At 36.2% G+C, this 21,725-nt stretch overlaps 1 protein-coding gene, 1 long non-coding RNA gene and 1 pseudogene across 3 annotated transcripts; 2 read left to right on the top strand and 1 right to left on the bottom strand.

The window, feature by feature from the left end:
- Positions 1 to 1,157: 1,157 nt before the first annotated feature.
- Positions 1,158 to 3,236, bottom strand: LOC141640502 (uncharacterized). Of its 2 annotated transcripts, XR_012543023.1 has the most exons (3): positions 1,885 to 3,236; positions 1,686 to 1,784; positions 1,158 to 1,453 (listed from the first exon to the last, which is right to left on the bottom strand). It is a non-coding gene; the product is annotated as an uncharacterized LOC141640502 (long non-coding RNA). The 2 variants fall into 2 exon arrangements; XR_012543022.1 differs by having other exon boundaries at positions 1,686 to 3,236.
- A 5,008-nt stretch (positions 3,237 to 8,244) lies between these two features.
- LOC141640503 (glutathione S-transferase U22-like) lies at positions 8,245 to 16,197 on the top strand. The gene is made up of 2 exons (XM_074449282.1): positions 8,245 to 8,766; positions 15,691 to 16,197. Exons 1-2 carry the CDS (start codon positions 8,452 to 8,454, stop codon positions 16,030 to 16,032), a joined length of 657 nt encoding a protein of 218 aa, XP_074305383.1. The 5' UTR covers positions 8,245 to 8,451; the 3' UTR covers positions 16,033 to 16,197.
- Positions 16,198 to 17,025: 828 nt separating this feature from the next.
- Positions 17,026 to 21,507, top strand: LOC141640497 (uncharacterized; annotated as a pseudogene).
- The last annotated feature ends 218 nt before the right edge of the window (positions 21,508 to 21,725 follow it).

Here is a 21,725-nt window from a genome sequence, read left to right as displayed (position 1 = left end):
AGTGTTGTATGTAGCAATTGTATTTAGATCGAGTTGTATCTTTAATTTATTGTTGTGTCGGCATGAAATGCCTGGTTTGTAATAGGTAGATCCCAACGGCTCCCCATTCCCCCTTAAGCCTTGTTTGCTTTGTTTTGTATGTTGTTAGATCAATCAACCCACATGCTAAATTACAACTTTGACAAAGTTAGTTTAGTTGCATCTAAAACGACATAGAAATTGTTGTCACATGTTAGGGTTTAAAACGATGTTTGCATATCATATATCGTAGTAGCTATGACCTTGTTTGAAATCCATACTTGACTTAGTAGAGGCCGTTATTGACGGGCGGGGTTGGGTGTCCTTATGGGCTTCCCAACACGTACCCTCACCCCTTACTCAAGATCTATGGTTTGTGGATCCGTCTAAATACCATTGGATTACGAGAGTCATTCAAATCGAGTGATATAGGGTACAAGTCTTTATCTTTAATCACTCGTAGTCGATTGGCTTTATGCTTTTCGATGAAAGGTGTAAAGTTGACTTGAACGGTTCCAAGTTCCCAAAAAACTTGGTGGCGACTCTAATTTGTCTTAATTCGATTCGAAAGAACCTCGAGTCGATTATGCCTAGTGTGGATCCCGCGGACGCAGTTCCCGAGGGCCTTGTCCACAATTGGGAACATAAAATATGATTTCAATGAAAGAACAACCTTTAGTAACAAACACTACAAGAAAAAGTGGCTTGGGCGACAAAACATTTCGTCGCACAAAGGGGGGTTTTTCGTCGCCCATACGCTTGGGCAACGAAAATATTTTCGTCGTGGCGAAAGGCTCGACGCCCTTTCCATTTTGTGCAACGAAGATGTTTTTTGTTGTCCATTTGTTACTTTGTGCAACGAGTGTGGGTCGTCGCTCAACGAGTGGTTTGGGCAACGAACTTCATGTTGTTGCCGATGGGGATACATTTAGGCGACGGCTTAGTTTGTTGCCCTTACTCATTATAGTGCAACAAATTGTTTTTTGTTGTTGAAAAGGAGGATAATGTGCGTCAGAAGTTTCGTCGCCCATGTGTTATTGATTATGGCAATAATAATCCATTTTGTGGCCTGCATATTCAATTTTAATCACATAAAAAGTGCATGACAATTTCTTGATACAAGTAATTGTAACTCATGATTTTGTGTTCGAACTATCACATTCATTTGGTAAAGTAAAAATATCTGGTTTTTATAAATAAGTATGGGATTAATGAGAATAAATACTATATGCTTTACAATTTTATATACAAATACGATCTACCCAAAAGAAGCCTAGTGTACTAAAAATGAAAGCTTGGGGAGTTATTAAATTTACATCGACCAAAAAAGAAGCTCGTAATATGCCAATGCAACTCCAATATCACATTTGGCCAAAAATATGTCCGAAGAATCCACAAAGCATTTGTGTCACACCATTAGCATTAACACCTCTTCCTGTATAGTAAAACGTAAAATGTTACACAAAGCATTGTTCGGTATCGCATAAGTTATACATTATGCAATAAACATACAGAGCATTACCTTTGTAGAGACATTCTTATAGTCTTATATGCACTAAATAGCTAGCTTTCTTTATGGTGATTTGGGGAAGGGGATTGGTTAAACTAGTTTTATTCCTGTCCAATTTCAGATTATTCGAGCAGAAAATAAACATACAGAGCATTACCTTTTGCATGCTTATCAGTATCCCAATACTTGACCGGGAACCAACCAACCAATCTCATTCGTCTTTGTCCATAGTCAGTAGCAGTAGCGGCCTGCAATACTTCAAGAGCCATTTAAAAACAAGTATGAAAACTGAGGTCAAGGAGTCAATCTGAGGCAAACATGGACTATATATTCAAAGTTAAGCAAGCTAAATGTACCTCAAATTGTGTTAGTGTCTCTAGAAAACTGGACCCTTCCTCAGAAATAATCTTCAACTAGAAGATTTATAGATAAAGATTGATGATTTATTGGTTTCAGCTAAGTCATACACAAACACTACATATAATACTATTGTTAGGAAAAGCTGAACAAAAAAAATGGACAAAGCTACACCAGCTACCCGGGCAAACATGGACAAAAATGATGAAACATAAGTGAAAAAGGGATAAAATGAGCATTCTCAAACACTTAGAATAACATCATTTGCATACTTAAGAGGAATTAGCCTTTAATAAAACCATAAGAATTAGCCATGATGGTTCGTCTTTGATGGTCGAAGGGAGGTTAAGTGGTGGGTGACGTCTAGCGCGGGTGGTGATGGACGCATCGAGCATGGTGACTGGTGCGTAGATTGAAGAAGATAGTACAGAAGGAGATAAACTAAGCCACAGATCCTTCTAATAATTCAGAACCCAGAACTCAGAATGGTAAAATAAGACAATCACTTACAAATCCACACTTCATAATCAAAAAGATATAATCTTTAATCAGCTAACCCAATATCCAATGCTAAAAAATAAATCAAATTATCAAAAATTGAATTGAGACTAGTTAAAAAGGTTAAAGCTTACCAAATAAAAGGGTGGGAGAAAATTGGGCATAACAGTGAAAATGGTTATCTATGTTGGGCATAACTAAACCCCCAAATCACATAAATTCAAGTGACACACATTAAAAAAAAAATACAGTAACAAATATCTATCTTGCGAGATGGTGCTTCAACTTGGTACTTGGTTTTCCAAGCGACATCGATTAGAAATATGATGTTGCTTTTGAAATGATTCAAAATCTAAAGTCATCAACTTTTCAACAAAATCTAAAGTCATCAAGGTTAGAACATGTTAAATCTATAGTCATCAAAGATAGAACATGTTAATAAGAAGCCCAGAATACTAAATGAATCGGATTCAAGATACAATTACTTTTGCATGACCAAATTAATCATATGATAAACTTAACCCACCATTATAATAGAAGAACTAACCTGATAAATTTCTCATCGATGACGGAAAATAAGATCGAGGCGAGAAATTAGGGTTCCGATGACGGTAGTTTTCATAGACTGGAAATTCTAGATGATTAGATCCCAAATGAAATGATAAACAAAATGTAAGATAAAGGAGTAAGATTATGTTATGGGTCTTTTCTAATTTTAGGAGGGGGGATGAAATTTTTTGAATTTGCTTTGATTTTCAAGGAAATATATTTGGCGGAAACTTTTTGCGCTCTTATTTTCGAGATAGGGTGAGAACTTTCTAGAGTTGGTAGTCTATGAATAGCACAATGGCAACGAGTTTCAATGTTGTTGCCCAAAATATAGGGTAGTTGATACACATACACGAGGTGTATGGAAATTTTCATACACGGCCAATTAGAGTGTGACACGTGGCAATTATGACTTGACCTTAGTTGGTTAGGTTAGTAAATTTACATGTGTAGTTAAGTTGTTACTTATTCAGTTAATTAGATTAAAGAAGTGTCAAAACTCAAAAATGTTGTTGAAGAGTCTCGAACCCATGACCTCTTGATGCATATCCACTTGTTATTACCATCGTGACACATCCGTCTCTTTTGTTAAATTTGTAGATCTTTTGTTATTTGTATGTGTAAAATCTGAGTTAAAATAATAATTATCTATAATAACTATTAAATATATACTTTTAGTTTATTATTAATGTAACGTATTTGCTAAGTTAGTTAAATGTACTTGAAAAAAATTGGACAAAATATTTTATTTACTTATAGTAATTATTATCTCAGACATATAGTTACATTTTATGTATCTCCAAAATACATAACGCCTTTTTTTAACGATTTTTTTAATAAAAAAAAATATGTTTTTAAAAATGTAAAATATTTTAAATTAATATTTAAATCATAGTCAATGTTCACATTAATTATATTGACGTAATTATTAAAATAAAGTTTTTTTAATAATTATTTTGTTACTAGATATTATAAAAGTATAAAATTGACTTTTTAGTTGTGTTTTTTTATTTTAAGTAATAAAAAAAAAGTAATTTTTTAACTATTTTTTCAAATATAATATATAATTATTAATATTTTAATAAAATTCTTGATTTATCTCCGAGCCAACAGGTCGATCTGTTCGGGTAGGGTCTCGACCTTAAAATAACGGGTCATTTCGAGTTCGAGTCAAACGGGTCGTCAGGTCGAAAGTTTGGTCTTGATCCTGAAAAACGGTCGGATCGGATCGAGTCGGAATTTGACAGGTCGAATTAAATCTATAATATAGGTCCATATTGATGGGGCATATTCTGCACCCGCCGACCGAGTCAACACATTGACCAAGGTCAGAGCTAAAAGACAACAAGTCAAAGGAAAAACGGCCTAACCGACGCAGCATGTCGGCCTGTCACTTGGGTCTCGGCTCGGCAACTAGCCGGCCGAGAGGCATATCCGCGTACTCACATCCAGTCCCCTCGGCATGGAGTCAACTGGACACTAGGCCTGCCATGGGTCCCCGGCCGAGGGTAGAAACGATCTTTTCACCGCTCACATTTTGCCACTTGGCACTACGTGACAAAAGGTGAAAGTCTATAAATACTCCTCAATTCTCATTGAGAAAACGATCCGAAAACTATCCTAAAACTCACTAAATAGTCTGGTATAAACTCCCTTATCTCTCTACAATATATCTTTGCCAAGTTAACACACAACTTATCTCTTTGTTTACCGACTTGAGCGTCGGAGTGAGTACGTTCGCCCCAAGCCGAGCCCCGCTTGTTCATCTTAAACAGGAAAGAGTGAAAGGAAGAGACAAGCAACGACATCATTCTACAAGTTTACGTGGTCACAAAACCTGCTTCGGAATTACACCCGGAACACATATAATACTTATTTTAGTCTAATCTTTTATTCGGAGTATTAGACTAATATTATTTTAGTATAATATTTCGTATTTATTTAATTATATAACTCTAATACATTTAGATGATAAACTAATATAAAATTTAATATGATAAAATTAAGCAAGAAAAAAATTTAACAAATATTTGATAAATTTATTTAAATATATAAGCCTGATAAAATTTGTGTAACTAGCAAATAACTCAATAAATAGTGAAAATAATTATAGCAGCAGTTGATGTAGTAAATATGAAAGTAATCACACATTTGAGTGGTAAGAGTAACAATAATAAATGCCAAAAAATAGTGAAAGTCATAGTAGCAAGAATGATAATAGTGAAATTAATAATTTAATAGTATTAAATGTGGGAGTAGTGAAAAAAAGGATGGCGGGAGTAGTGAAACAAATGTTATATAAGTAGGTCTCCTGAGAGACGGTCTCTTAATAAGCTTTATTGAGAGACCATTGTATAGTTTTAAGAAAAAGTGGTACTAAAGGTAATAAAATAGGTACAAATCATTATTAATGATAAAATGGGTACATTTATTATGTATATAGGTACGAAATTACTATGTCACGATCAACAATAAAAATGGTACGAAATGCAAATAAAAGGGTACGAAAGATTAGTCTCTCACGATCGTAAATGTATGTGTTAAAAAAGTCTAACGCAATTATGATTTATAAAAAATAAAATTTAAATGGTAAATATAGGTACCCCGGGCGAGGCCAGGCAGCAAACCTAGTTAAATGTAAACTAAGGTACAAGTAATAATTATTATAAGTAAATAAAATATTTTGTTCAATTTTTTTGTAGTACATTTAATTAACTCAGCAAATACATTACATTGAATATAAACTAAAAGTATATATTTAATACGGAGTAGTTATTATAGATAATTATTATTTTAACTCAGATTTTACACATACATATAACAAAAGATCTACAAGTTCAACAAAGCGATGGGTGTGTCACAATGGTAATAGCAAGTGGATATGCATCAAGAGGTCAGGGGTTCGAGACTCTCCAACAACATTTTTGAGTTTTGACCTGATAATTTAATTAGAGTAACTTAACAAGTTAACCACAGATCTAAAATTACTAACCTAACCCTACACTAACCAATAGATATTAACCCTAGTTTGCCACGTGTCACGATGTTATTGGTTGTGTATGAGTTTTTCATACACCTCGTGTATGTGTAGCCTTTTTGAAAATATAGACTATAGGCAACAAAAATAAATTTCGTTGCACAAGCTCTAATATTCGGCGACAAAAATAAGGTTGTTGCCCAATTTAATGTTATTGTGCAACGAAAAATATATTTGTTGCCCATAACAAACTCTTTTGTCGCCCAAACCCTTTTTTCTTGTAGTGAAACTTTGCTACAATATACTAAATAACAAACCCGTGCAATTTGCACGGGTTTAAAACTAGTTTAACATATTCTTGAAGGGATTTGTCGGTCCTTAAAACGAATTTTAATAGACAAATTTCCAGGACCATATGCATGTTAGAAATCAGAATTAAACATAAAAAAAAGTGTAATCGAATTACCTCGCAGCAGAATAAATCAGTGAGCAATATAAGAAAATAAGACCGGATCTGAATAACTCAACTGCTACCAATAACCAAGAGCACTCCAATTGTAGTGCCTCCAATAGTATCCACACGTATGAATAGGAGATGCGATTTGTATGCTAGTAAACACAAGGTAGGGTTTTAGTATTTCTCACGGAGAGAATGGGATAGATGAAACTAACTCTCATACTCCCTCCCATCCACACCAAAGGTTACATTGACTCTATCACACTTGTCGAGACGCATTCTGCAACGTATATATCTTTAGTTACACATTATTAAAAATTATAAAAAGTTGATATTGTTATAGCATTTATTACGATAAATCAAACAAGATCTCACATGACTATATTTTCTCTTGTATATTACAAATAATAACAAAGATTCTCTACAATCATGAATAGTGCCAAAAAGTCAATGTAACTTTTGGTCTGGATGGGAGAGAGTATATCTCTATATATAAGGGAGTAATAACTCAGTTTCCAAATAAATCCTTATCTTAATCGCAGCTGAGCCTAATCTAATTAAAGCCCTATTTTCATATAGATAAGATACACCATATTCATCTTGTGTGTGATCCAATGGGCCTGTTTAATTCTACACGAATCATTAAACTCATTTAAAACTCGGTCCGTAAGCGGCTTCTAGCAAAACTTTACAGTTACATAGAATATAAACCGGGTTACATTAATTGGACTCTGGACGTAAATCCAACAATTCAATATTGTTAAGGTGTTTTGCGAAGGTTGGAGACTATATAATCGCTCAGAAAAATCTTTCTTTATTAATATAGATAGAAAGATGTTTCACGGGATTTTCCCAAATTGAGTTTCCACGTCAACAATCTGCTGTATATTTACATTACCACAAATTCTCATTATAGATAACAGATATCCGTCTTATAGTTATAGAGCCGGAAAATATCACCCACTTTAAGAAAAACGGGCCAAATGTCACCAACTTAACACCAAATGTCACTAGTGTTATTTCCTAAGCTACAATAGGTAGTTTATCTCATGGAAATGATGTTGGTGACGGACGTTAAGGTGGTGACATTTGGCCGCTTTACTTAAAGTGGGTGAATATTTGACGTATCATAGTTATGACGGATATCTCGCCTATAATTAGACGCTTTGTTACATTACTTACATTTTTTATCACTAGTTGCATATTCGTTGTTTAGCCGTCGTTTGACCATTTTAACCTACATCAATAAAAAGCTACTTCCTCCATTCAACTCCACTCTACCACTTTCGCTTTTTCACGTTTGTCAACGCGTGTTTACGCGAAATATCGATAAATACGTATTTGCAAAAATTATAAAAGTTATATATTTTTAATATACTCGTAAAGACGAATCAAACAAGATCCCGCATGAATATATTTTCATGTATGTATTGAGAGAAAATCGAAATTAAATGTGCATTTGTGAATAGTGTAGAAAATGGAAATAGGTAGAGTGAAGTTGAAGGGAGGAAGTACATCATTGATTTGAAAATTCAAAAACGTAGAACCTTGACCGTTCAACAACAACAACAACAACATCAGAGCCTTAATCCCAAAATGATTTGAGGTCGGCTGACATGAATCATCTTTTCGAACCGTCCATAGGTGAATGCACGCCTTAAAATGCGAATAAAAAAAGGGAAGATGAAAAACAAAAAGGAAGAACGAAAATGTAATGGAAAGTCAAGGTAAACTTAGGTAAACCTTGACCGTTCAATGAAAAGCAAATACTTAAAGCTGATAAGGCTACAGCAGCACACCACGAACGACTTTCTCGGCAGTTGGCACTTGGCACTTGGCACCAAGTCACCAATGATATTCATATCCATCCCTTTTAATAGATGATATGTATGTGGAGAAAAAAAATTCAAAAACGTAGAACCTTGACCATTATAATCTGCAAAATTGCTTTAAAGAAATTTCCAAACATTAATATATATATATAAGTAGAACAAAAACCTTGTACAAACAACCCAAAATCAATTAGAACAATCAATCTATTCTCATAAAACTAAAAAGCATTCTAAAAAAGAAGTAAACTAAGAAATGGCAAGTGAAGTAGTGTTGTTGGACTTTTGGCCAAGCCCTTTCGGTATGAGGGCGAGACTGGCTTTAGCTGAGAAAGGTGTGACATACGAGTACAAAGAAGAAGACTTAAGCAACAAGAGCGAGTTGCTCCTTCAAATGAACCCGGTTCATAAGAAAATTCCGGTTCTTGTTCATAATAACAAGCCGGTTTCTGAGTCACTCAATGTTGTTGAGTACATTGACGAGGTTTGGAATAACAACAATCTCTTGTTGCCTTCTGATCCGTACCAAAGAGCTCAGGCTCGTTTTTGGGCAGACTATGTTGATACCAAGGTATCTTTTATTGCCAAAATATTATGCTTCATTTATTCAACCCCACTTTACCACTTTACTTTTTCACGTTTGTCAACGAGTGTTTTACGTGCTAAATATCGTTAGTTACGTATTTACAAAAATTATAAAAGTTAGATATTTTTAATGTATTCGTAAAGACGAATCGAACAAGATCCACATGAATATATTTTCACTTCCGTATTGAGAAAAAATTGTGTCGAAATACTCATTGTGAATAGTGTACAAAAATAAAATTGATAGGGTGAAGTTGAATGGAGGAATTACTAGCTTGTAACCCTGTGTTTTTTCATTTTTTACATGTTAACTTCATTTTAAACAACCAAAGTTTTTGATTGGGAAAGTAGTAAATAACCCCCAAACGTATAAGGCTATGAGCAATTTGGTCCCAAACGTTTTCAATCGTGCAATTTACCCCAAAACATTTTGACAATATATGCAAATTAACTCAATTTTAAGATTCCGACAATTTTTCATCTACTACCACCCTTCCAACTACCATCAAACACTCCTGCAACCTACCTCCCATCCTAACCCGTTCAAGCCATGGACACATACAACAAATTCGAAATTTTAGTTGGCGTTGATGCTGACAGTTTAGTAAATTATTTAATTCGCGGATCATATTGTCGTATCATATATTGCTATAAGGGCAAAAACAATGGGTAGAAATAAGAAGTTCCATCCACATAAGTACCTATTGATTTGCAAAATAAAGAGCTCCTTATATGAAACCGATTTCTTGTTTAAGAAATCAGTTTCATATGAGAAAAAGAGATGAAAAATGGACCCACAATAAAAGTATGGAACTTTTTCCATTGAGGATAAATAAGAAGTTCCTTATCTCATTTTCCTTATGGGTATTGATGTAGCATTTGAAAAATATGGTATAAAACTACTATCATTGCTAATGCCCTAAGGATAATAACAATGGTACAAAAATAAGGAGTTCCATCCTTAAAAGGAACTTTTTTTCCATTAATTTACAAAATAAAAAGTTACCTTATATGAAACCGGTTTTTAAAATAGAGAACCAACTAGGTTTGGTGCCCGGCTTCGCCCGGGCTACCTCTATTTACCGTTAAACTTTATTTTCAATGAAATAAACTATGTTGGAGTTGTCTAACTCACACGTTTACTATTAGTAAAATATTTTTCTTTGACATATCTTGTAATTGTAATGAAATGTAAAATTTATTTTCAAATTATGAGACACGTTCACTACCCCGCTATTAATATTATTACTTTCACGACATTTTTTGTTAATATCATTACGTTCACTACTCCCGTGGTTACTATTGTTTCTTTTACTAATTCCTCTATTTTTTTTGTTAAATTCATTATTCCCGTTAATTTTATCCGGCCTATATTTAAATAAATAAAATATTTTCTTGAGTCGATTGGTTATTTAATTGTTCATATTTTTTCTCATTGTTACCACTATTACTTTCACTACATTCGTTGTTTCATTCACTACTTCCACTGTCATTATTATAACTGTCACTACTCTCACATTAATACCGTTAATTTTATTAATCTCATTGCTGCTACTATTACTTTTAACTTAATTTATAATTTTATGATGATACTAATTAATTCCATGATATAACTTAATATAACTTAATTCTATGATAATACTAATTAATTCCATAAGTGGGGCATATTAATTTTAAGGAAAATCACTATATTATTGTGTTTTCTAAATTTGATTACTTTAATTTAATGTAGTTTCCATAAATATTCTTCATCAAGGCATGTTTATATTATACTTTTAACCAAAACTATATAATATTTACATTGAAGTCCCTTTATCAGGTCCATCACACGGTGCTATCGATTTAAAACTATATAGTATATTTAATTTGTATAAATTTCTTTAATTACATTGAAGTCCCTTGGTTTCTGGAATTAATATATAGTATTGATTTCATACTTATAAGAAACTAACCATGGAGAAGGATTAAGAAGTTCCATAAATAGTGATGTGGCATTGAAAAAATATGGTATGAAAACTCTTACCATTACTTAACCATTACTCTATTAGTAAATGCAACATATTTGAGAATCTTGCACCACAATTAAGCCAAGAAAACTTCAGACTTGAGAGACTTGAGATTTATGTATGTTAAGGACCGCCAAATATTCAGTATATAGTAATGGAAGATGCGAAAGCTTCATAAGGTTAAGATACAGCTCATCCATGATAATGACATATGTAAATATCCCACATTGGAAAAAGAGGAGAGAGTTGTCCATCATAAAAACCAAGGAGTTACTCCACTCATTGCCAATTGGTTTGAGATGGAACCTCCTTGGACTTATAAGCCGTACTCTTTCCTCCATGCGGGTGCGGCCCAGGCCCGATAACGGAACTTATCATGGTATCAGAGCCCATGGTCGAAAAAAACTAAAACAAAGACCTGGGCATGAAAAATAGAAAAAGATAAACTGGGCCAGAAAAATTGCAGTTGGACAAAAAGATTTAAAAAATCAAATCTGCCTGAATTGGGATCTCACATGTGAGGGGGAGTGTCAAGATACAGCTCACTCATGAGAAAGGCACATGTGAGTATCCCACATTGGAAAAAGAGGAGAGAGTTCAAATGGTTGAATGGGTGAAGAGAGTTAGGGAGTTAGGATGGGATCGACATAGGTTGAGGAGTGTTTGATGGTTGTAGGGAGGGGGTAGTAGATGAAAAATAGTCAGAATGTTAAAATTGGGTTAATTTGCACCTATTGTCAGAAGTTAGGGGGTAAATTGCACATTTAAAAATGTTTGGGGCTAAATTGCACATAGCCCCAAACGTTTGGGGTTATTTGCTACTTTCCCCGTTTTTGATTGGCCATAACTCACGACCACGAGTTCTGAAAACGACGATTATTTTTTCTTATTTGACCAACTTTATGAGATTTTTGATTCGAAAAAATAAAATTGTCACTTTTTAAACCCGTGGCATAAACTACTGTTAGTCAATCTTTAAACATTGAGTCACCACCATACCTCTTTGGGTCAAGTTCTCAAAGCTTCATCTTTTCTTTTTTCAAATTGGTTGCCTTTATGATATGTTCAATTAGCAAAAAAAAATTGCCGCTTTCGAAACTCATTTCGTGAGTCATGGGAACGTTTTGGCTAAATGGTGTTATTTGAATAATTAATTGGGTTTTGGCGTCGGTCTCTACAACACTACCATACACTAAGGTGCCTTACCAAGACCACCTAATGCATGGAAGTGTTACCATCTCGCCATTGAGGCAATGTATATCAAAAGGATCATAAAGGAACGTACTTTAATAAATAAGTTTAAAGTGATACATAACCAAAACCAAACTATCAAAAGAGATATAGCTATACTCCCCCTGCTGATGCAACATGGGTATGGAAGAATATCTGCAAAGTAAAAGAAAAACTCAAGAATGGGTATGTTGATAGCATATGGACTGTGAGTCCTAAAGGGTACTCTATCAAGAGTGGATATGAATGGCTCTCTCCCCGCTCATATTCATCTTGACGGTCCGCACTTGTGTGGAACAGTTGGAATATTCCAAAACATTCTATGACTACATGGCTTAGAATGCAGGAAGGCATGAATGTGAAGAGTAAGCTAGCAAGATTTGGCTGCTGTGCAGATGATCGGTGTATCCTCTGTCAGTTACTGTCAGTTCATATTTTTACAACTTGTGTGTATTCTTCAAAAGTTCAGTCCTATTTAGTGCAATGGTATGGTGGTCGCTTCCCCTATGAATGATTTGGTTGTACTGCTAGGAACAACATTCAGTGGAAGGTGAAAGTTGCTATGTTCAATGCTTTTAACTACTCTATATGGTATCAAAGAAACAATGCAAGGGTAAATGATTGGTCATTGAGACCGAAAAGTTGCAAAAGACGAATTGAGGAGGATGTTAAGGGGAAAATTAAGCGAGAAATGTAGGGCAATTGATGACCGTGGTTCTTGTTTGGTTGCAAACTATGGGAGTGACTTGATTTGCTTGTAATGGGATTTGATCCCTAAACCTCTTGTATTTATTTAATTTGTTATGATATATAATATACTCACATTACACCAAAAAAAAAAAATATCCCAAGCCAACTAAAATAAATGTAAAGTCTGATAATACAGCGGAAGACTCTAAACGAGTCGTGGTGACTCAATCCCGACCTATCCCTCGTGTATCCATATCATACCAAACAACCGCTCACCATCCCCGAATGGATCACCACAATTTTTAAAACAATTAAAGGGGCCAGTTACTTATTACATAATATAAGATAAGCAATATCAATAATACATACAATCCTCCAACACCGTCACATCACCAATCACCTGACTAGCTTGAAGGTCTAGTCCTGCCAAATTACGGCCGCAACCAGTAATCCACACCGCCAGTTGGGGACCGCAGCCGTTCCCACCTAAGTCCCGCTCATCAATACCGAGCGCAAACTCACGTTCCTTAATGTGCACATCCCCTCTTGTGGCGGGTTCCACAAGGGGCGAATCAAGGGTGTGAAGCCACTCCCGCAAGTGACTTCACTCAGCCGAGGTACGGTGTACCTCGCGAACCACAGATAAACAACAACAACAAAATCAACAATTACCAATTCAATACGATATAGATCAATGACATCAATCAACCATCAACAACCAACCAATCATCTAATATACATGTAAACAATAACTGAGTAGGGAACCCTACCTGGAAATGCAATCAGAAACGTTCCTCTACGAAATCACCTCTTATCAATCATACAATCATACAATCACCATCTAATATCAAAATACTCCCAAAACCCCCAAATTACCCAATTAGGGTTTCAACCAAAATTAAAGAAACAATATAAAAACTATACTAGGATCTTATCCGCAACGCGACGGTCTCGGTCTCAACGGCGTAAAGAACTCTGGATTCCGACGACACAAGCCATGGGATTTGATAGGAATGAGAGAGATGAGAAGCAACGTAACTTTGTGAAGTTTAGAATAGGGTAAAAGTAAAAAGAAAATGACGAATCATGTTTTTATATCATTCTCACGTTGCTATCAAAACCCGGTAAAAATAAACCGTAAAACCAACTTACTCGATCAAGAGTAAGTCACTTACTCGATCGAGTGGCCCCTACTCGATCGAGTACCCATTAGAGAGAACATTGTTTTGTACGCAAAACTCACTTACTCGACAGAGTAAGCCTTACTCGATAGAGTACTCAACAACACAGAAAACCGTAGTATTACAGTTTCAAACTATTTAGGGCAAATGGAACCACGTCATCGCTTGTATTTGTTTTCCTATTTTTATATAAAGCCGCTAGGGTAATTTGCGGCTTTATTATTTTCATAACATACCACAAAGATGGTAGCTAAAAAAATGATTTAAATAAATATATACTAAGCAAAGCCGCATATGACCTCAGCGGCTTCCCATTTAATCACCAATTTTCTAACAATTGCAGAATGTTCTAGAAAATACGAAGGATTGAAACCTCCAGGGACATCAGCGGCTTATTTTTTTCACGTTTTCTAATACTTGAAATATGTTTTGGAAAATAAGAACGACTAAAACCGCTAACTACTCCAGCGACTTCATATAAAAAAAATAGAAAAAAAATACAAGTGCTGGCATGAATTGACCCAAAATAGTTTGAGACCGATCCCAAAAACCCAATTAATTTGGCAATATTAGTGAAAATACACATATATTTACAATATAATAGGCGAATAACCTTATTTAGCGAAAAAATTCGAGTTATGGCCAGTCTAAAGCGTTTTTGTTGAAAAAGGGGTTATCAACTTGAAAACGAAAAAAATATAGGGTTATTATGTAAAATATCCCGTTATTGTTTTAAAATGCTCGTCATGATATGTTTCTAAATGGACAAGTTTACGCAAAGTTGATGTAAAATAAGTTTTTTTTTTTTTTTTTTTTTTTTTTTTTTTTTTTTTTTTTTTTTTTTTTGCGTTTCTTGAGGCTATTTGGTAAACTATTTATCAAATTAGCATTAATATCAAATATTTACTCTTAATGCTTTCACACAGGATCAGCGAATGACCATAGTTATGTCGGGTTACATTGTAAAATTATCAGTAGGCCCTCTTTGATTCAATGATTGAGTTTTAAATGATGACCAACGAAAACAATAGTTTAAACCTCGACCCCCCTTTATTGTCTACTCCAAAATCCACCGACCACCACTACTAGAATCAAACCTTTTTTTTTCTTTTATCAAGTTCAAAGATAAACCGCTATTTCAAGTAGCAACTTTACCTTGAATATAATTAAAAATCTAGGAGAAAAACAAAATTGCTGCTTGAACTTGCAACTTTGATTTTTAACACTTAGCCGTAAAAAGGTTGTATTCTGCTATGCACGAGGTCTCAAGTTTAATTTTGTTTAACCATATTTTTAAGCAAAGCCTTCTATAATAAGAATTTGTGATTATCAAAGCGTCTTATTATAGACGCGCATATCCGTATATAGCTATAGATGTGCCAAATATCCACACACTCTAAGCAAAACGGACCAAATGGCACCACCTTAATGCCAAATGTCACCGATCTTGTTCATTTAAAGTAACGACTTTGGTTTTTTATTTCCTCCCAATTGGGGCAAATGATTTGGATACAGAATTATAAGCAAATACGGAGTAATACTTATTTACATGATATATTCTATGCTATTCTAACATGATTTATAGTATTTGTGACAAAAAAAATGAAACAATTATACGTGGATTCAATTAGGGTAAATAGTTTGACATTAACTCAAATTTCTCTTTAGTTTGTCTACCTCCACACAAATAATGCTTAATTATTGCCGAACGGATAACAATTGTGATACAGAGGATAACAATTGTGATACAGAGTATATTTGGTTAACAATATGGACTGATTACCAACGATATACATGGACCAGTTATTCGAAAGCGCAAATAGACTTTGGAAAACGAAGGGCGCAGAGCAAGAAGAGGCAAAGAAAGACTTCATTGAACGCTTGAAAGTGATGGAGGAACAACTTGGAGATAATCCCTACTTTGGTGGAGATACATTTGGCTTTGTTGATGTTGCGTTCTTCCCGTTCTACCCTTGGTTTTATGCTTTTGAGATCGCGGGAAACTTTAAAGTTGAAGAATTATGCCCTAATATCATAGAATGGGCAAAGAGATGCTTGCTTAGGGATAGTGTCAAGACTCTCCCAGACCAAAACCAGGTGTACGAGTTCTACTTAAAACTGAAGAAAATGCTTGGCATTGACTGAATATTGGGCTGTTTCTCTTTGCTGTTATTCATCTTGTATTTTATCTATAATAATTAGTTTTGCTATTTGTGTAATGCACGAGACTTTTATATTTTTGTTATTATGAATTGTATTTTAAAGACTTCTTATTTAACCATATTATAATAGAAAAATTATTGACTAAAATTGCTCGAAAAAGAACTCTATATAAAATCGTAATTTTTCGTGAAATGTTTTTAAAATGATTAAAAAAAAGGTAATGAATAAATACATTTATTAAAATGACCCGTTTTATAATAATCTTGTCCAAGGTCGCGTTATGATGCGAACCTAGCTAAGGACCATGACTCGGAGTTGGGTAATGAGCTGGACGAGTTAGTTGTGAACACTCAAGGTGAAGGTCTGATGTTGGCTCGTAATTCTCAACCGATGGGTTCCAATTATCCTTCCTTTGTTACGTTGCTAAGTATGGTTTAGAGGAGCTGATGGTGGCACGTTTACCAAGGAGAGGACGGACCAATTTCACGTTTTTAGCTTTACATTTCAGATTATGTTTTACAAATAAAATGTTAGCTTAATTTATGGTTGTCTAAGTTCATTGAAGTAGGAGTTTTAATGATTGTAATTAAGTGAAGAGTGAATGACTAACTCTTCACTTTGCTAGCCTTTTGCACGGCTCAATGGGGCTATATAATGCCTTCATTTGCTTGAATAAAATCATCTAAGGAATTTCAGAAAAACTTGTGTTTACAAAATCGTTTCTTGCTTAGAAACAAAACTGGTTTTGATTAGGACGCGATTCTAATTAAAATTCTCGAGTTGTTGATCAATAGGTCTTGGTCTCACTCACTTTGATCAAGTAATAGGTCTTACTTGTTCAAAACACTATCCCTTACATACAAAAATCGAATCCGGTCGTACCTAGTACGTTCGGTTCGCCAAAAACAAATCCGTTAATTTTTATCTTTTGTTCTTTAAATTGATCGATTTGTCTGCGTGTACCACCTAGTACGAATGCAGTCCTCAAGATCTGTCCAAATCGTTCTAAAATCCATTTGCTTAATTCAGATCATTTGTGGTATCAGAGCTTCGGCTCTTGATCCTTATTTATCTATGGATTTTGATAACCCTAACTTTTTGCAGCAACTCCGTGATGCCTTGAGAAACGTGCAAGAAAGGGATGATAGGTGGCAGCCTAGGCGTTTTGAAAGGGTGGCTGAACCGTTCAAAGTTAACGAACTACCTGAGTTCGTTGGAGGGGCTGATCCCGAGGCTTATTTGGAGTGGGAACGGAAGATAGAACGTATGTTTGATTTCATGGAATTGGATGATGAGAAAAGGTGCAAGTATGCAATTCTGAAATTAAGCAAAGGAGCATCTCTTTGGTTTGAAGGGTTGAAGGCCAAGAGGGTGCGCGCGGGGAAGGAAAAGATAGATTCTTGGGAGTCTCTGAAACGTAAACTTCGTAAAAGGTATGTGCCAACGACCCATAGGTTAGCTACATATCGTAAGATTGCTGATTTGAGACAAGGAAAATTAAGTGTTAGTGAGTATATTGATGAATTTGAAAACTTATGTTTGATGGGTGAATTGGAGGAAGTAGAAGAGCAGAAAATGTCTAGATTTTTGCGTGGATTGAATTATAATATTGCTAGTTCTGTTGAGTTATACCCATATTCTGATTTTGATACTCTTTGTGGTCTTTGTTTGAAAGTGGAGTCACAAGGGAAGTCTAAATATGGGGGAGGGTCGAGTTCAGACTCGGGAAAGAATAAATCGTGGACCAAAACTGAAACAAACCCCAAAACCGAAACACCTAGTAGTTCGTTTGTGAGTCCTAGCAAAGCCACGGCATCCTCAAATGCTACCCCTAGGACTACGGCCAAGGAGACTAATCTGTCCAAAGTCCGTTGTTTCAAATGTCAAGGTTTCGGTCATTATCAAAGTACGTGTCCAAACAAAAGAGTCGTGGCCTTGAGAGAGGCGGTAGAGTGTAGGGACGAGTTGTTGGCCGAGGAAGAACAATTGGGTGAACTGTTTAGTTTCAATGAAGGGGAGGAAGAGGACGAATTAGTAGAGGATTATGAGGCACCAATTTACGACACTAATCTGGTTTTGCGAACCTTGCAAGTAAAGACTATACCTACTGATTCGAACAAAGAAACCAATTGTTTCATACCAAGTGTCGGGTAAATGATAAGTGGTGTAGTCTAATTATCGATGGGGGTAGTTGTACCAACGCGACTCTCTCGAAATGGTGTCAAAATTGGGTCTTGTGACTACTAAACATCCACACCCATATGCATTACATTGGCTAGATGATGGTAGTAGCGTTAAGGTGACAAAACAGGCCCGGGTTGGTTTGGTTAGGTTATGGGTTCCTATGTCGATGAGGTGTTGTGTGACGTTATTCCCATGGATGCTTGTCATATTTTGTTGGGACGACCATGGCAATATGACCGGGATGTGTTGCATAGAGGGAGGAGTAACGAGTATGAGTTGAAGGATAAAGGGAAACGAATTGTGCTTAAACCCATGTCACCACAAGCTGTCCGTGCTTTAGGTTCAAAACCGAAAGCAAAGGCCCATGCTGCTATGTTGATTGGAGAACGGGATGTGGAGCGTGCCATTGATCATGGAGAGCAAGTTTATTTGCTTGTTGCTAAAGAAAATTCGAGTGCTAATGCTGTTTTGCAGGATCATAAGCCAATTGACGATTTGCTTGAAGAGTTTGGGGATGTGTTTCCCGATGAATTACCCGCTGGTTTGCCTCCTATTCGAGGCATTGAACATCAAATTGACCTTATTCCGGGCTCAACCCTTCCAAACAAGGCTGCTTATCGATGTAATCCGGAAGAAACAAAAGAACTCCAAAGGCAAATTGATGAATTGATGGAGAGGGGCTATGTGCGTGAGAGTATGAGTCCTTGTGCTGTTCCGGTGTTACTCGTACCAAAGAAAGATGGTTCATGGCGTATGTGTGTTGATAGCCGGGCTGTAAACAATATAACCATCAAATATCGCTTTCCAATACCGAGACTTGATGATATGCTTGACGAGCTTCATGGTTCGGTTATCTTCTCAAAAATCGACCTTAGAAGTGGTTACCATCAGATTCGGATGCGTGAGGGTGATGAATGGAAGACGGCCTTTAAAACGAAGCATGGATTGTATGAATGGACCGTCATGCCATTCGGTCTTACTAATGCTCCGAGTACCTTCATGAGATTGATGAACGAGGTACTTAAATCCTTCTTGGGCAGATTTGTTGTGGTTTATCTTGACGATATTTTGGTGTATAGCAGGAGTATTGATGAGCATTTTGAACATTTGAGACAAGTGTTCGAAACCTTGCGAAATCAGAAACTTTATGGGAAGCGAGAGAAGTGCTCTTTTCTTGTGGAGAGCGTGGTGTTCTTGGGATACGTGGTGTCCAAGGATGGTGTCTCAGTTGATCAATCAAAAATCGAAGCAATTCGATCATGGCCGGAGCCTAAAACAGTTAGTGAGGTACGATCTTTTCATGGGCTTGCTTCCTTTTATCGACGATTCATTCGTAATTTTAGCACCATAACCAGCCCTATTACGGAGTGTTTAAAGAAGGGCGGGTTTGAGTGGGGCGTGGCAGCTAAACAAGCCTTTGAACTGATTAAGGAACGGTTGTGTACCGCTCCTATCTTGGCGTTGCCCGATTTTTCTCAACCATTCGAGGTTGAGTGCGATGCTAGTGGCGTAGGTATAGGTGTTGTTTTGATTCAAGGGAAAAGACCTATAGCCTATTTTTCGGAGAAATTGGGTGGAGCTCGATTGAATTATTGTACTTATGATAAGGAATTTTATGCTATTGTCCGGGCTCTTGATAATTGGAGTTACTATCTCCGTCCTAACCATTTTATATTGCATTCCGATCATGAATCCTTGAAGTATATTAATGAGCCGCAGAAGTTGAATCATAGGCATGCGAAATGGGTTGAATTCTTACAATCATTTCACTTTTCATCCAAATACAAAGATGGGAAGAGTAATGTTGTAGCCGATTCTTTATCTCGTCGTTATACTTTGCTGTCCACACTTGATGTTCGTCTTTTGGGCTTTGAAACATTGAAAGATTACTATGTTGAAGATGGAGACTTTGGTGCAATATATCTTGAGTGCAAATCAGGAGCTAAGGGAGAGTATTTGATTCAAGATGGTTTCCTTTTTAAGGGAAATCGACTTTATGTTCCTAAGCATCCTATCCGGGAACTACTTGTAAGGGAGGCTCACGGTGGAGGGTTAGCTGGCCATTTCGGAGTGGCAAAGACCGTGGAGATTTTACAAGAACATTTCTTATGGCCACGATTGCAAAAGGATGTTCACAATGTCGTGGGTAAGTGTGTTACTTGTCAAGTGTCGAAGAGCAAGTTCAAACCGGGCGAGTATACTCCTTTACCAATTCCGGTCAGACCTTGGGATGATGTTTCAATGGATTTCATTGTTGCTTTGCCACGCACTCAACGTGGTAAAGATGCTATCATGGTGGTGGTTGATCGTTTTTCCAAGATGGCTCATTTTGTTGCTTGCCATAAAACCGATGATGCTTCTAATGTGGCTGATTTATACTATCGGGAAATTGTGAGGTTACATGGCATTCCAAAGACTATTGTGTCGGATCGGGATTCTAAATTTTTGAGCTACTTTTGGAATACATTATGGAGGAAAGTGGGTACCAAATTGCTGTTTAGTACCTCTCACCATCCTCAAACGGATGGGCAAACCGAAGTCACAAATCGAACTTTGGGTACCTTGTTGCGTGGGCTTGTGAGCAAGACACAAAAGGATTGGGATCTCAAGCTTTTTCATGCCGAATTTGCTTATAACAGGTCGCCTACTCATGCTACGGGTCATTCGCCGTTTGAAATTGTATACGGTATTAATCCTTATCTTCCTTTGGATTTAATTCCGTTGCCTAAAGATGAGTTGGTGCATAAGGATGCCGAGTCCAAGTTGAAAGCAATGTTGAAGCTCCATGAGCAAGTCCGGGCCAGAATTGAAGCCGTGAATGCAGCCTATAAACGCAAGTCAAGCAAGAATAAGAAGCCAAGGGAGTTCGAGGTTGGAGACTTGGTTTGGGTGCATTTGAGAAAGGAGCGTTTTCCAAGCAAACGAAAGAATAAACTCATGCCTAGAGCGGAAGGTCCTTACAAGATTGTGGGTCGAGTCAACAACAATGCTTACAAGGTTGAACTTTCCGGTGATTATGGTGTTCACGCCACTTTTAATGTTGGTGATCTCTCTCCTTACTTGGATGACGATGGCCTAGCTGAATTGAGGTCAATTCCTTTTCAAGGGGGAGGGGATGATACGAACCAAGCTAAGGACCATGACTCGGAGTTGGGTAATGAGCTGGACGAGTTAGTTGTGAACACTCAAGGTGAAGGTCTGATGTTGGCTCGTAATTCTCAACCGATGTGTTCCAATTATCCTTCCTTTGTTACGTTGCTAAGTATGGTTTAGAGGAGCTGATGGTGGCACGTTTACCAAGGAGAGGACGGACCAATTTCACGTTTTTAGCTTTACATTTCAGATTATGTTTTACAAATAAAATGTTAGCTTGATTTATGGTTGTCTAAGTTCATTGAACTAGGAGTTTTAATGATTGTAATTAAGTGAAGAGTGAATGACTAACTCTTCACTTTGCTAGCCTTTTGCACGGCTCAATGGGGCTATATAAT

The sequence above is a fragment of the Silene latifolia genome, unplaced genomic scaffold (genome assembly GCF_048544455.1).
Source record: "Silene latifolia isolate original U9 population unplaced genomic scaffold, ASM4854445v1 scaffold_85, whole genome shotgun sequence".
Taxonomy (NCBI): Eukaryota; Viridiplantae; Streptophyta; class Magnoliopsida; order Caryophyllales; family Caryophyllaceae; genus Silene; species Silene latifolia.
This window is presented reverse-complemented; position numbering and strand designations above follow the sequence as displayed.